Genomic DNA, 14,929 nt, shown 5'->3' with positions numbered 1-14,929 from the left:
GTGAAAGATTAATTAGGAAAGGTAAATTAGTAGAAAATTTTTGAATATATCATTCATAATTTTAGGTTTTTGACGTCACTTTTCTTTTATTCATTTAAAAATTTACATTGAAAATACTGCTTCTGAAAAAATAAATGAAAACTACATACATATTCCTGGGTGAATGAATGAGTTCTTGAAAGAAATTAAATCTTAACTAAATTTAAATCATTTTTTTGGAGGAGATGAAATATAAAAACGGTTGCTATAGTCAACCTGCGTTTATTAAGTATTTATACTGTATGTAGTGCTATGTATTACACTGCTTTCTGTTAAGTGATTTTTGTGAACTGTTTTCATAGGGAGAGTGATTTGAAGTCATATTTACAGTTACTTTTCCTGCCGTTATCATTATTCTTGATCATTTAATAATTTTTACAAATCATATCCCAGCTGTGTAGTAATTGGTTAAAAGGAAAAACTGATGTTAAGAGATTGTGATGTCAGAAAAGATGTTACATTCCTAGAGACAAAATAAAAAAACAGAAGTCTTTGAGGGGAAAAAAAGTAGGAAAAATATTGCCAGAGATTATATTAATTAGTCAATACTTTAAAATGTTAATGTGATGTTATTTGTAGTATATTTACATGAGGCACTGTGTTTTGAAATACAGTAAACAACCCAGACATGTTTTTACATTTTAGTAATTGTATAGTGACCTGTAGTATTTTGTCATTTGTTATTTCACAGTGGTCTTCAATTGTATATGTCCTGAATTTTTCAGCTCATGAAACTGAAAAAGAAGATTGAGATTTTTTTTTTTTAATATCTGTATTCCACTCTAAGGTGACAAAAATGTAGTTGTAATTACAAATTAAACATAATTTTGAAAGACAAGTAGTTAACCAGGTAAGGTTAAACAAGATAAAATGATTTATGGCCATTTTATAAAATAATGACAGTCTTCATTTTAAGCTACAGTGTAAAGTGCTTTATTCTGAGATTATGTATTGTGGCAGAAGCTAAAACTGCCTTTTTTCTAACAGTGCCAGAATACAACCTCTTTTTCTTTTTGCACTAACAAGACTGCTTTACCACCACAGCCCACTCTAAGTAATTAAATCAATCCTTTGTACTTACCGTATTCTCCTCTAGTGACGGTACTAGATCTGATTATATGCTTCATGCATATTCAAAGTACCGCACTGACAGCTCTTTAATGAGCTCTTACTTAATCAGTATGAACAATGTTCATCTTGTTCTTTTTTTCCTCATGCATTAGAGCTAGGAACAGTTGGGAAAAATGAAACATCCAGCATTCATTTGAAAAATATATTGTACTTTGAAAAGTGTCTAAGCTGAGGAAGTTGCATTCTGCCCTTTAAAAGTCTGATGGACAAATTGGATTACTAGTATTGGATTAAATAACAAATGGTTAGAGGAGAAATGAGAAAAGCTCACTGTGATCACAGGCTTTAATATTTTTTGTTACTTATAAAGCTAAAGGGGTCTTTAACCAGTTATTAAAGTCAGGATTAATTTGTAATGGTTCAACTTACTGGCTTTTAAAAGCTTTTTAAATTTAAAAAATTTTAAATCCCGAAAAACAATAGTGTAATGATGTATTAGAAGAAAATTTAATTTTTTTATTACTAGGCTAAGTATAGATTTCCATCATTGTATACTATCTCAGATAAGGAGTTAGTGATACAGAATTGATTTAACCTCAAATATGTTTTTTCAGTTAATTTATATAATCTGTGTAGCAGAGTGTAATGTGTCTTTAAATATTTGTTATTGTTAGGCTTATTTCCTTTTGAAACATGAGACTCTTGTATTATTAGTCATTTCCTAACAATTAGGGGAGGGGGATCTTTTATTCTTACCTAGAAATCGTAGGCATGAGTTAAACTGAAAATAACACAGTACCATATCAATATTGTTATTCTCAAAGAAGCAGTCTTCCATTGAAGAAAATGATGCTAATTTAAGAGTAGGCTAGTTGCTTCTAGTATTGCTGAAAGCCTCAATTACAGGTTAAGTTAAGCTCAAAATGAAGTTTTAATATGTCTATATTTTTAGCAGCCACTTATGTTATGAACACAACAAGAACTAAGTCTTTAATCAGAAAATAAAATATCATAAAAACTGCACCTATTAATATTGCACACATGTGTCATTTCACTGATCACAAAGGCCTTCACCAGGGTACAATTGGCCTTTTTCCAAATTGCAAGCTTTTTCTCAGCTTTTTCTTTCTACTCTTTCTTCTTTTGTTGCTACCCAGGGATTTGTGCGTATCGCAGCCTGTATCACAGCCTGTATCACATGACCAGTGTCAAGACATCACATGGTCCAAAGTGAATACAAAACCAGCTACCCTAAAAGAGAGATTAAAAATACTGTAAAACAATAAAGACTTTTGTTCATACTCCAAAAAGATCTATCCTACGTCTGCTTCATACCATAAAGTTTTAATAGCATTTAATGAAGGCACATATCCTCACTATTCTCCCTAACGATGAACAACAGATTATATATTTTACAGGGATGCTCTGAAGTACATATTTAATCTTTTGCACACAGATCATCAGCTCTTTATATTCTATTTCCATTCTAAAAATTTCTTCAGATTTCTGTTAATGTGGAAATAGTTAAATATATTATGGCACATCCATAATTTATGCAATTATTAAAAAGAATGAGGTATATCTTTGAACAGCATAACAAAAGCAAATCAGAGGGCAATATATAATGTGATCTCACTTATGCTAAAGAAAAGAAACCTGTATGTGTCTATAGATAAGATATATGCATGTGTTTGATACACATAGTAATCTGTGTGGTCTGGAAGGAGATATGCTAAACTGTAGAAGTAGTTACTTCTGGAGAAAAGAGATGGAGAGGGGAATTGGAGAGGGAGGGGTTGGTGAAAGACTTGGCTTTTCACTTTTTTTAGGTATCTATTGTCTGAGTTTTTAAAATGGGCTGGTTGTGTGTTTGAAAGTTAAAGGAAAATATCTGCTTAAAAAGAAAATGAAACTAGAATATTTTATTTTTTATTAGATATTTAAGTTAGCCCTATGCATCTGTACAGAAGTAGGACTGAAGTATTAACTAATGGCCTAGCAAAACAATAAACCAACCATGGGTGAAATTCAGAAAAAAAGAAAGTCAAAGAATTATAAATTTGACTAGGTACGATTTGAATGGAGAGGTGGGAAGAAGGTAAGGAATTAATATTTTTCTTGAGTGTGATTGTGGCCTACTTCTACAGGAACAATAATAAATATATACTATACATTATAACCCTTGATATACTGGCCTTTGGTGGGGAGTGGTATAGATGTTGGAAAGTGAATTTTCAATGTGCAATCAGTAAATCTAAATTTTAGATCTTTCTGCTGAAACGTTTTGTGATTTACTGAACATTATTATTTTCATTATAATGTGTCTTTTCACAGATAGCTATAGGCATATTTTGTAGCCTGGTCATTTATAATATATTTAAAATAATTTGCATGTGTTTGCCATATTAGAGATGATGAGTTCCAGAATGGTATATATAGAACATATATCTTTAGTTTACTTTTGGGAAGGAAAATAAGAAAAAAAGCAAGTTGTTACAAGTGGAAGCTTTCACGAAATCTCTGGACTTCTCTGATCTTCCTGCTAGTCTTATAATTCTCATAATGATTTTTTTATGTTTTTTGGTTTTTTTTAATCATGACTGTATGTCTGTCAGCACCATGAGTTCCTCATTGAAACATAATAACAAATCAGCCTCTGGGGAGGATTTAAAAGTTGGAACACTTCTTTTTTTTTTTTTTTTTTAACTGTACTTAATGTTAGTCTGATCTGTAGATATGTTCAGGGGGACTGAAATATACATGCTAAATAATACCAGCTTTAGAAGATTGGCTTATGAATTTTTAGATGTTAATTTCTTTTTTCAGACCCGGGCTTAAATATTATGTTATTATAAACAGTTTAATTTGTACTATTGGGGTAGCTAAAATATATTTCATGCTGAAAAAAATACTTATGCTAAACTATTATTTGGCTTGTAAAATGTCATATGATAAATAATTTGCTGAATTACAGGAAGGAACACAGAAGAAGAAGAAGCTATGATGCAGGAATGGTTTATGTTGGTTAATAAGAAAAATGCCCTAATAAGGAGAATGAACCAGCTTTCTCTCCTGTAAGTACCATGACTATGCTTGTTTTTCCTACAACACTGATGAATCTTAGGCTTTTTGTCATTGCCTTCTTTGAGGCTTCATATTTATTAGGCTTAATATCTTTCTTTCCTTGGAGATTACAGTATAATTTATATAAAAATAAAAATTAAAAATAGTATATAATCATTTCTCATCTGAACAGTTTTTTAAAATAGTGACAAATACTGAAAAATGTTTATTATATAGAAAGCCAAGGAATATAAAAAAACTTTGTATTTAAGAAATAAAGTACTTGTGCACAAAAAGGAGATTTGGATTATATTAAGGGTTAGAGGACAAAAGAAATAAAATTGAAGTTTATTTAACATCACATTTTAAGTTAAAAATGAAAATAACTCTTAATAAGGACAAAAGTACATTTGTATTCTACAGATGATGTTACCCTAAATTTGAGTAATTCCTCCAGTCATAAAAAGATCACTTTTGTGTACAGTAAAATGGAGACTAGACCAAATGTAAGCATTCTTGGTCTTTAGCATTTAGTTCACTGTAGGACTTAATGCGTGTTTCTTTTTGTTCACTAGCAATATTCTTATATTATGCCACCTAGTGTGGGAAGGAGCAGGCTTACATGTTTTATTTTAGTGAAAACCTCTATTTTTGTCATTTCTGCCATGCCTGAATTTGATAAAAAGAGTTATGAAGAAGCACAAAACTTAACTCCTCCAGGATTTTTAATTGTCTCTGTATTAAATTTGTACTGGTAGTACTTACATGTTTCTCGTATTCTTTTTACATGGCGTTCCAGACAAAAGAGTGTTTATTGTGAGCTATGAAAAATATTTTACGAAATAATCTTATACCTGGCACTTAATATGAGAAGCATTGGAGAATAAGACTACTTATCCAAAGATTAAAATATACCTCTGTGCAATTCAAAATTGAAGGAGAAAAATAACAGCACTAGTAAATATTCAACCTGAGGAAGATTTTAGGTTTGTGTATCATTTGTTTGGAGTAGCTTAAAGTTAAAGAGAAAAGTCAGTTATGAGTCCTAAAATCAATGTAACCTAAAGGTTTTTTTAAGTGTTTAATGATTTAGTAATTAGCATATTGATGAACTTTTGCAACTTGCCTAGGGAAAAAGAGCATGATTTAGAACGGCGGTATGAGCTGCTGAATCGGGAATTGCGGGCAATGCTAGCCATCGAAGGTAAGAAATGGCTATGATGGAGTGAGGTATGTGAACTGTCAACTGTCAAAGAGACTTAAAGAGTGTAATACACTTCTGGTCTCACTAGGTGTGGCCTGACTAGGAACCAACAGGAATTACAGATAAATGCCTTAGAGTTAGAAAGCAACAGTCACATAAAACCTAAGAACCCTTATTCAGATAGATAATCATTATGTGTGCTATTAAACACAAAATTGTCTTAACTTTGTCAGTAAGCTGAAATGTCCGTAATAATGGAAAATATAAGGAGTTAAATGATTTAATTACATTTTACTGTGTGAAATTTAAGGTTGTTTCCACGAGGGAGGTGGGGAAAGATTTATCGTTTTGATTTTTCACATCAGAGTCTAAATTTTACCTTAATCTTTAATGGATGTCAACACTGAAATATGTCTGCAGTCCACTATAGTTCTTAAGATTCCAATTCCTATTAAGTGAATATTCAGGCAAAGATTGACATAAGAGATAAATAAAACACTCTCATACCTTTCATAAAGCTTTTATATGAATTATATAGTAATCCTAAGCATGGTTCATAATATCAGTAAACATCAGCTAGCTTCACTATGGCATTTACTATATATGATTTTTTTTTTTTAATTCTTACGTGTTTAAGAATGCTCTTCTCCTTTTGCCTTTTAGTTCAAAGATGTCTACTTAAAAACTAATCCTTTGGGCTCTGTAAAATGGACCTTTTGTCTAATCAATGCAAATTGATTTTCCTATTCTATATTGACCTCTTAACCCATTGACTATCCATAGTAATTTCCTTCTTTACCTGATAAGGTACCTGATCCATAATAAGCCAATTCTAATTAGTTAAGAAACTAGAAATTTAAGTTTCTAAGGGAAAGCCAAATGAAATTGTATTTTTTTAAATATTTTAATTAATATTGTGATTAATAAAATATATGCTGTTTATCTAAATATAATCTTATACATTATAAAAGTTTTATTTTTAATAACATTTTTATCTGTAATCGCATTTGATAAAAATGACTGACAACATTTATATATCCTCATTTAGAAATCAGATTTACTTTATTTTAAAGGCTTCAGATAGCTAATTTCCTTCAAATGGCTCTCCAAATGAATCAAATTATACATTGGTAATAACTAAAATTTGCCAAAATTATTTAAGAAGTTCTGTAAAACTTGCAATTGAAATAAGATGCACAGGTATGCTAAGTGGTATTTTTCCTCATGATATGATTTTTGTAGTCATGGCGTAGTCTTTAAAAGAGATTGGAAAGCTGAATAGTTGAAAAGTGGGTATAGCAAATACTATTTATATAGTATATATATGTATGTGTGATATAAAATGTATGTATATATAGTATGTATAATGTATGACTCATTATACAGTTTATCCTTTATAGATTCATTATACATTATACTCAATACAGAGTGTTAAAAACACTCTGTCATGTATAGTATGTTAAATTATCCCTAAAATACAGCTTGATACAGTACAGTTGATTTTTAAGGCAGATATTGCTTCTGTCCCCAGACCAGTTATATTACCAAATATCTTAAAAGGAGGGCCATGACACATAGGAAAGATCTCATTTTTATGGGTAGTTCTATGCCTATATACCAAACCTGTAATCGCTAATAATTGACATTTTATCTGCGTTCTTCTTGTACGTATCAGTACAAAGTCATATTTTTTAAGAAGGGGAAAAAGTGTTTTTCTTTTTCAAACACCTCTAATACAATTCGTAGTTTTTTGAGGTTCTGTTCAGTTTTGCTTTACTTTTTAATTAAGATCATTGTCCCATATGTGATTATGCCAGTTTCTGTTGCTCATTGAGGGAAAGAAGAGACTTGAAGAAAGAAGTACCCTGTTGATGACAAAGTCACTTTCTTAGTAAGCGGGCTGTCCCGCTAGCCTGGGCAGTGCATGGGCCATGCTGTCCTAGACAGGTAGCGACTGTCCTGATCACCAGTTCTGTGAGCACAGGGTCCTCTGAGCCAGCCCTCAGAATGTACACACATGCAGTTCAGTAGCCTCTTGGAATATTAAAACCCACAGAAAAACACATGAATAGGCAACACTAGTTGGTGGTGTTTTGCTTCCCTTTGTTTTAAGGTTCACTCCTTTTTTTGTCCCCATCTCTTCTACTAGGTAGCCATAAGATGGTTTTCATAATAAATAAACTAAAATCTTTTCAAATAAATCTGCTCCTGAAACCATTCAGCAGGAGAAAGCCCAGAATGTTAATAGCCACATAGCACACTGAAAGAAATATTAACAGCTTGGTTTGAGAGGGGGGGAAAATTCAATATATCCATTCTTCTGAAAATCCATAATCACTTTGGCCTGTTTTTTGCCTTTTTTTTCCTTGAGGTGTTTTTCATAGCAGGAGTTTCACTCTACTGAGCTAAGTTGTAGGATCCCTTAAGCTAACAAACATCTTTTAGATACTTTTCCTATAGTTTTTTTGTTCCAGATTATTTAATGCCTCCTCAGGAAAGATAAATTCATTTCTGCACACATTGGGGTGGGCTTTTAGAAAGTGGTGTGTTCATTTTCTGCACAAGAAATGGATCTTCTCTAGGATTTTGTACATCTTGATTTATTCTTGGCTTAGAGTTTGAAGTGGGTGCTCTTCTAAAGGGATTTATGCATAGGTTCACTATTTTTGTAGTTATGGTTTATATGATAAGCTTTTTATATTTAAAATCAATATGTAATCCTGTGGAGGAGCTTATCCCCTAAAACCCCATTTGTAAATCTATTTTAGCTTTGTTACACAGCACAGCCACAGTCTTCCATAGATTGATTAGGTACCGCAGTAGAATCCTATCAAATGGCCTGCTCTGATGATGATGCAAACTCTTTCAGGATTGCTAGTTGACTGGAACTAAAGATAAGACTTGACTGCAATCCCCCAATGTGCTCTTTACAAAACTAGTGTTAATTTTCATCAAAGTGCCAGGCTTATTTATAGTGGCAAGGTTGAAGGTTTACTATAAGAACTTTAGGTCCTTTCTATCAAAGTATTTATAGGTATTTCTTTTGCCTTTTTTCCAAGGTAATTATCAACTTCAGCAAATAAACTGAATCGGGGAATGAATAATTGGCCCTATATATAAAAAAGAGATTTTTAAATTAACAAAACAGCTCAGTGCAGATGGACATAAACAGAATCTCTTTATTTCAACACTTTGGCTCAAATGCAGCATCAAAACTTAATCCTATTTGTTGCAAGAGGATATGGCTTTTGTAGCAAAAGTACACTGGAATCTTTAAATTAATCAGAAGCCACATTGTAGTCTGTTCAAGTCAAAGTCAGTGTATCTAGCTAGCTGTGACTGGTGTTATAGGTGAGTAATCCTTTCTTAAAATGCGTAACAGGTAACACATAAACTTACAGGCAGGTTTTTAAAACATGACATTACATCTAGGTGAAGGTACTAAAAGGGATTCAAAATTGTTTTAATTTAGGCACGAACATATATATATGGATCTTGATCAATTTTAAAGGTATCATTAATTTTTTAAAAATCATCAAAATAGTTTAATTTCCCAAGTCAGCATTCAAATATGTGTGTATGTGTATAAATTTATTCCCATGAGAAAGCAACTGCAAAGTAAAAGGAGTTTTGCTAGTGTAAAATCTACTCACTGTACATAGCTGTTTCCTCTACAATTGACTGATATTTTGTAGATCGATATTAATATAGCTATGACAAATTTAATACAAAAATCCTTTAAATTTATGCTGCAACATTTTAAATTCTAATGTCAGTTAAATTTGACTGTAAAATGATGAAAATAACCTTAAATATTCATAACTTTAAAAATGTTTTTGTTACAGTTACAGAAAATGTCAGTATTGAGCTAGGAAGAAGTTAAGTTTTTTAAATTATTCAATGCTTCAGGGGTTAAAAAATAAAAGTTTTCTCTCATCCATATTGTTAAAGCCTTATTTATCTTGATATTTCTAATTATTAATTAAAGCCTTAAAAGTGACTGGTCAAGTACAGAGAAAGAACAGTTTAATTAAGAAAACTATATGTCTGTTGTTAACATTTATTTTTTTCTTGGTTTTAGAAAATTTCATAATTTTCCCTTTAATTGTATTTTTTAAGTGTATGGTGGAGGAACTTTATTTCCAAGTTGTGAATCTCTTATCAAAATGTTTTGGAAGTAAATAATTATAAAGCTTATAATCCGAATGATTTCTTGAGGTTGAAAGTGGAAAAATTAATATTCATCAAAACTGGCAGTCTTAATAATTGTAAAATTTAGTTACAAATCTTTTACAAATTTAGCAGCTTTTTCTCCGAGTTAATATTCCTAGAACAATAGTTACCTGAAATTAGACTAGATGACCTTAAAGATCCTTCCAACTGTAGTGTCTATTAATTTTGCTCCTGTGTAGAATAAGACTGATTAAGAACAAGAACCAAATTAGAAAATTGTCTAGTGTTCCTGACCACAGTTGCATTTAAATCCAAAGAACAAAATTGTGATAGATATGGCTTTTCTTCAATTTTCCTGTTTTGTTATTTTTTTAAATTCTTATATTCAGAAAAAAAGTTTCCATAGTAATAGTTTCCTTACTCCTTCCCATGCTATAGAATATTTCACTTCTTTTTTTATAAGAATGTAATGTGACCAATTTTTTAATGTATTTATTTGTGTGATTTTTGTATCAAATGTGGATAATTAATACATGGCATATTTCATATATATGTATGTATGTATTTGAGCTTATACAGGAAGGAATAGTGATAAAAATGAATAAACCATTCTAGCTTATTGCTGCTATTCTAACCTTTATTGCATGATGATGCATCTAATTTTTAATTTGTAAATACAAGATAGAATTCCCTCTAGCACCATTTGCTTTCATAAAGCTGCTGAGCAGTTTGCTGTCTTGAATAAATTTTGCTTTGGAGGGGGTCGGGGGGATTTGAACCAGCACATTCTTGTGTGGTTTGTGAAGATTCACATGGTAACCAGCGGTGTGCATTGTTAGGTTTATCTGAATAAGCACCAGCCATGTGAGTTTTAACATGATTGCCCAGGGCAATGGAGAGAGAAGAGAGAAACCCGAAAGGATTGCACTCCTCTCTGTTTTTTGGAAAGTGCATTTGCTGGGGGAGGGGGCTGCTTGAGTCAGTGGCCCTGTTTTTTTTTTTTTTTTTTTTTTAAAGCTGGTGTCCTGTTTCCCTCTAGGTCCTCATTTGTTCTGCTATCTGCCTCATCATCTACTTCTTCTTTTCATTGTTTACCTTCCTAATGAGGGAGGCGGGGTAGACTGGGGGTTGATTGACAGCTACAAGCCCTTACAGTCTGGCCGGAGAGCAGTTGGCTTTGGTTTTAAAAGTGCTTTAAATGTTCGATTTGGTCCTGTTTTTATTAAACGAAACTGCTGCTCATCTTAAGGAAATTATCGGACCAGCGAAGATTAGCAAATATATTATCGGGTCCTAAAACCTTCAAAAAACCTGCCCCTACGCATGGAAAGAGCACTGCCCATCGGATTTTCCAACCTTTAACGTGGGGTTTCAAAAAGAAGTATGTAATTTTTCCTTTGCAGAAGTGCTTTGATTTTAAACCACCCAGCAAACCTCTCCAAAGAAAACTGGCTGTGATGCGATCGAGAGCTGCAGTGTAATATTGCAGAGCAAATTTATTTTTTACTTCAAAGAAAAATGCTAATTAGCCGATTCACTACTTTTAAAGTTATTGTGAAGCATATGGCGCCCAGTGTGAGATACATCCAACTGCTAAAATAGAGCGAAGAGGAAATTAGCGAAGAATGGGCTGTATGGGGTGAGCATGGGGGTGGGGGAGGAGGATAGGTTCTCAAGCAGATTCTCTAGCGTTTTCAGAGTGATTTTTATCGCCTATCTCTGCTTCCCGCCCCCTCATTTGCCCACTCCCCCCCCCCCAACCTTCCGACCGATCTTTTCTGGGCCTCCAACTCTCCCTCCCCCAACTTTGGCGAAATCAGGTGCGCACCTCCGGCTGGCCACCCGCTCACTCCTGGTCTCTTTTGCAGGTTCCAGCCCAGCAGTAGCCATCTCCATCTGCGGGACAGATTTAGGAAGTTGGGTTTTAGGGTGAAATCCTCATCACAACGGCCAAACTCCCCATAAAACACTATCTAGTGGCTCTCTAACGTGGTTTGCGGAGAGATAGAAGGAAATTGGAAAAGGCGGGAAGCGGGGGAGGGTGTGCCGAGGCTCTGCGGGTGGGTAACGAGCCTGCCGTCCTCTGCAGACTGGCAGAAGACCGAGGCCCAGAAGCGACGCGAGCAACTCCTGCTGGATGAGCTGGTGGCCCTGGTGAACAAGCGCGATGCGCTCGTCAGGGACCTGGACGCGCAGGAGAAGCAGTGAGTGGGCGGTGGGGTCGGGGGTCGAGTCTCTGCTGCCAACCGAGGGGCCATGAAGTTTTCGGAAAGTTCAGTCCAGAGGTCTCGGGTGGGCCGGGGCAGACCCCCGCTGGCCCCAGGAGTCTCATTCCCGCTGGGGCTCGGATTGCGAGGTGAGAGGAGAGTGCGCGGCTTTGCCCTCCACGAAGAAAAATAAATTTGTTTCCTGTTTGACTTCCAGGGCTGAAGAAGAAGATGAGCATTTGGAGCGAACTCTGGAACAAAACAAAGGCAAGATGGCCAAGAAGGAAGAGAAATGTGTTCTTCAATAGCAGCCGGACCATAATCTCCCAACATTTTAATCTTGGGTCCCCAGACCAGAAAATGTCAGACTCGTTGTTGATGTAAAACTTCTAACATTTTGGGGGGCTGGATTGTACTTCTTTACCACCACCACCACCCCTTTCCCTCCCTCCTTTCCAGATAATAGAACTCCAAAAGAGCTTTGTTTAAGGTTATTTTTTTGTGTGTGAGTTAATCATTTCCTTGAAATCATGTGAAATAAATTTGCACAGATTCCTTGTGAGTGATTGGTATTGAGAGTATTCAAGAGAGTGCTCAAAGAAGAAAGAAAAGAAAACCCTTCCCTGGTTATTTTCCCTCAGTTTTTGATGGGAGGAAAATTTGGAACATTTTTGTTGTTGCTGTTGTTGTTGTTGTTGTTGTTGTTGTTGTTGTTAATAGCATAATGGTGGGAGGGGGGTAAGTGGGGGATAAAAATCATGAATGATTTTTCCAGTCCTGCCATATGTAACACTTGACTCTGTTACCTAAATTTTATAGTTAGATCATATTCAATCTACTTATTAAACTGTGTTCTATTTACCAGTGGGATTTTCTGCAGTTGTTTTGCATTTCACTGTAACGATAATAGAGTTCCTGTCCTCTGTTTTCCTTGGAGGATGGCCCTTTAATGTAGCCTGAGACAGTCCTGTGATTTGAAGGTGAGCTGTGAGGATGGGACTAATTGACACGCATCAGTTTACAAAAACGGTCTTATCATCTGAGAATGCGCCATCTTTTTCTCTGGATAATTATTTATTACATCTAGCTTGGTTCCTACATTTTGTTGGGTCTCAACATTGGCTCAAGAATGCTGTTAATATTTATTCTGTATTGATAAAAGTCTGTCTTGCCACTATGAGTAAATCCCCCAATTAATATTTTCTTCTCTAGCATAGCACTGTCATTTTTTTGTGAAAATGGTTATCTGTTTATTTATTACAATACTGAGTCATATATAAATTTTCAATAAAAGCAGAAACTTTCTTACCTTAACCACTGCTCCTACTTCCTTACAATGAAAACTTGACACTGGTTTGAGAAGTTCCTGTATCCATAAGACCTTTCATGTGGGAAAAAAAAGTGGTCCTCTTGAATGCAGAGCAGGATACTAGGCTGTATTTGGAGCTGAGTAAGTTTATACCGTCCCAAAGGGGCCCTGCTGACACACGAATGTGAACTGAAAAGCAGTTAGTCATATTTTCGTAGGCAGTGTAACTATCATCTTTTGTAAATGGTCATCTCTGTTGTTAAAGATTTGAGGAAATTTGTGATTCCACCGCACTGAAAAAATGCTAATATCTTGATGAATTTTCGACGTTATTTTCAATTGTTAATGTTGCACTCATGAGGAAAAATTATGACTTCTGATAACCCGCAAGTCTGTTGGTGCTGAAGTGAAAGGAAGAAGATTATTGTTGGCTGGGAGGGTAAATGTATGCAGGTGAGTGTGTATGAGATGAAGGAAAGAGAACTTCTAGTAAGTTCTAGGCTACAGGAAAAAAATTGGCGATTTTATAGTAGTTGCCATTACTCCTCTACAGAGGTGTCCGAAACAAAGAAAGCTCGTTCAACAAGTTTAGAGACACAACAGTCCACTAGCGTTTATATGCTAGCCTAGATCACACATAAACATACACACATACATACATGTACATATACACACAAAGCTACACACACATCAATTCCGTTCGAAAAGTACGCAGCCGCCTTCAACTGCCAGTCTTTCAAAATGATAAAACTTGTTACTGTAGATTTCTTCATGAAAAGGATTTTAAGAAGTTACTGAAAAGTTATCAGAACTAAATGAAATTGAGGGTTTGCCCTTTTTATTCAAGCAGGAGAGCGGAGCTGGCTGCCGCTCTCTGGGGGAAGCTCTCACCCCGACTGTAACCCCAGGGAAGCAGGCAGACGAAACCACCAGCCCCAGGCTGCCTGGGGCTTGGGCGGCCAGCATCACCACCCCATTTACGCTGGATTCGGGGAACCCTCCCTCCCGAGGAGCTTCGCGGAGAGGCGGCTCCCCATGCCGCTCCCGACCTGTCAAGTGACAAACCTTCCCTAGCCCCACACTTGCTGTCCCTCCTGCCCCAGTCCCGAGCCTCGCGGGGTTTCCATTTGGGCTGCTCTGTGGCGCCCGCACGCCCCGCAGCGGCGGCGGAGCGCGGACCCCCGGGACTAGTGGGGTCAGGCCCGCAGCGAAGGCGCCGCGTCCCGATTTCTTCGCGTTGTACCCAGAGGCTGCCCGCCGAGCGCAGGCGCAAGCCCAGCATGCCGAGAGGCCCGGAACCAGAAAGCCCGCGCTGCGGGAAAAGAAACTGTGGGCCCAGGGGTCGCTGAGGAGGAGGAGCGTTGGCAGCCAGTTGGCTTGGGCACAGCCCGCGGGCCGGTGTAGAACTTCCGCCCCTGGCCAGGATCCCACGACCCCGACGCCAAACCCCTCCCCCTGTCCCAAGTGTCCCCCAGAGTCTGGCCCGGCCTCGAGGTCACCTGGGTGCTGGATCCGGGTCCCAGGGCCCAGCTCCCACGCCCCCCTCCCCGGCCCGGGGGCCTGGAGCCGGGTAGACGTGCTCTCTCTCGGTGATGCCCCCACTTCCTCCTCCCCGCCCTGCGGCCGTTGCTGGAACGGTCGCGGCTTCTGGCCCAGCGTCTCCCACCTGGACATTTGCCTAGCGACGGCCGCCTCAGTCCTCCACGCCGCGTATAAGAAACTTTCATCTCAGTCTCTCTTCCTCTCTACACTCCTCCCTCTCCCTCTCTTTCTTTTCTTAATCCCGGGGTTTTATGGGTTGAGCATTAAGAAAATGCGCCTGCAATTTGGGATTAGATAAATACTCTCGGGGGGGGGGGGGGG

General features: G+C 36.5%; 1 protein-coding gene and 1 long non-coding RNA gene across 6 annotated transcripts in view; one reads left to right on the top strand and one right to left on the bottom strand.

The window, feature by feature from the left end:
* Nucleotides 1-13,071, top strand: part of EHBP1 (EH domain binding protein 1) — a 327,617-nt gene extending 314,546 nt beyond the window's left edge. For all 5 annotated transcript variants that reach the window (XM_040623431.1, XM_040623432.1, XM_040623430.1 and 2 more), the window contains 4 exons: nucleotides 4,085-4,184; nucleotides 5,304-5,377; nucleotides 11,640-11,754; nucleotides 11,975-13,071. In XM_040623431.1, the coding sequence (XP_040479365.1) occupies nucleotides 4,085-4,184; nucleotides 5,304-5,377; nucleotides 11,640-11,754; nucleotides 11,975-12,065 (380 nt within the window). In that variant the 3' untranslated portion in view covers nucleotides 12,066-13,071. The remainder of the gene's footprint in view (nucleotides 1-4,084; nucleotides 4,185-5,303; nucleotides 5,378-11,639; nucleotides 11,755-11,974) is intronic.
* LOC121101029 lies at nucleotides 12,441-14,680 on the bottom strand. Its single transcript, XR_005832958.1, has 2 exons — nucleotides 14,566-14,680; nucleotides 12,441-13,467 (listed from the first exon to the last, which is right to left on the bottom strand). It is a non-coding gene; the product is annotated as an uncharacterized LOC121101029 (long non-coding RNA).
* Between the last annotated feature and the right edge of the window lie 249 nt (nucleotides 14,681-14,929).

Source organism: Ursus maritimus, unplaced genomic scaffold (assembly GCF_017311325.1).
Source record: "Ursus maritimus isolate PB19 unplaced genomic scaffold, ASM1731132v1 scaffold_6, whole genome shotgun sequence".
In the NCBI taxonomy this organism is placed as follows: domain Eukaryota; kingdom Metazoa; phylum Chordata; class Mammalia; order Carnivora; family Ursidae; genus Ursus; species Ursus maritimus.
This window is presented reverse-complemented; position numbering and strand designations above follow the sequence as displayed.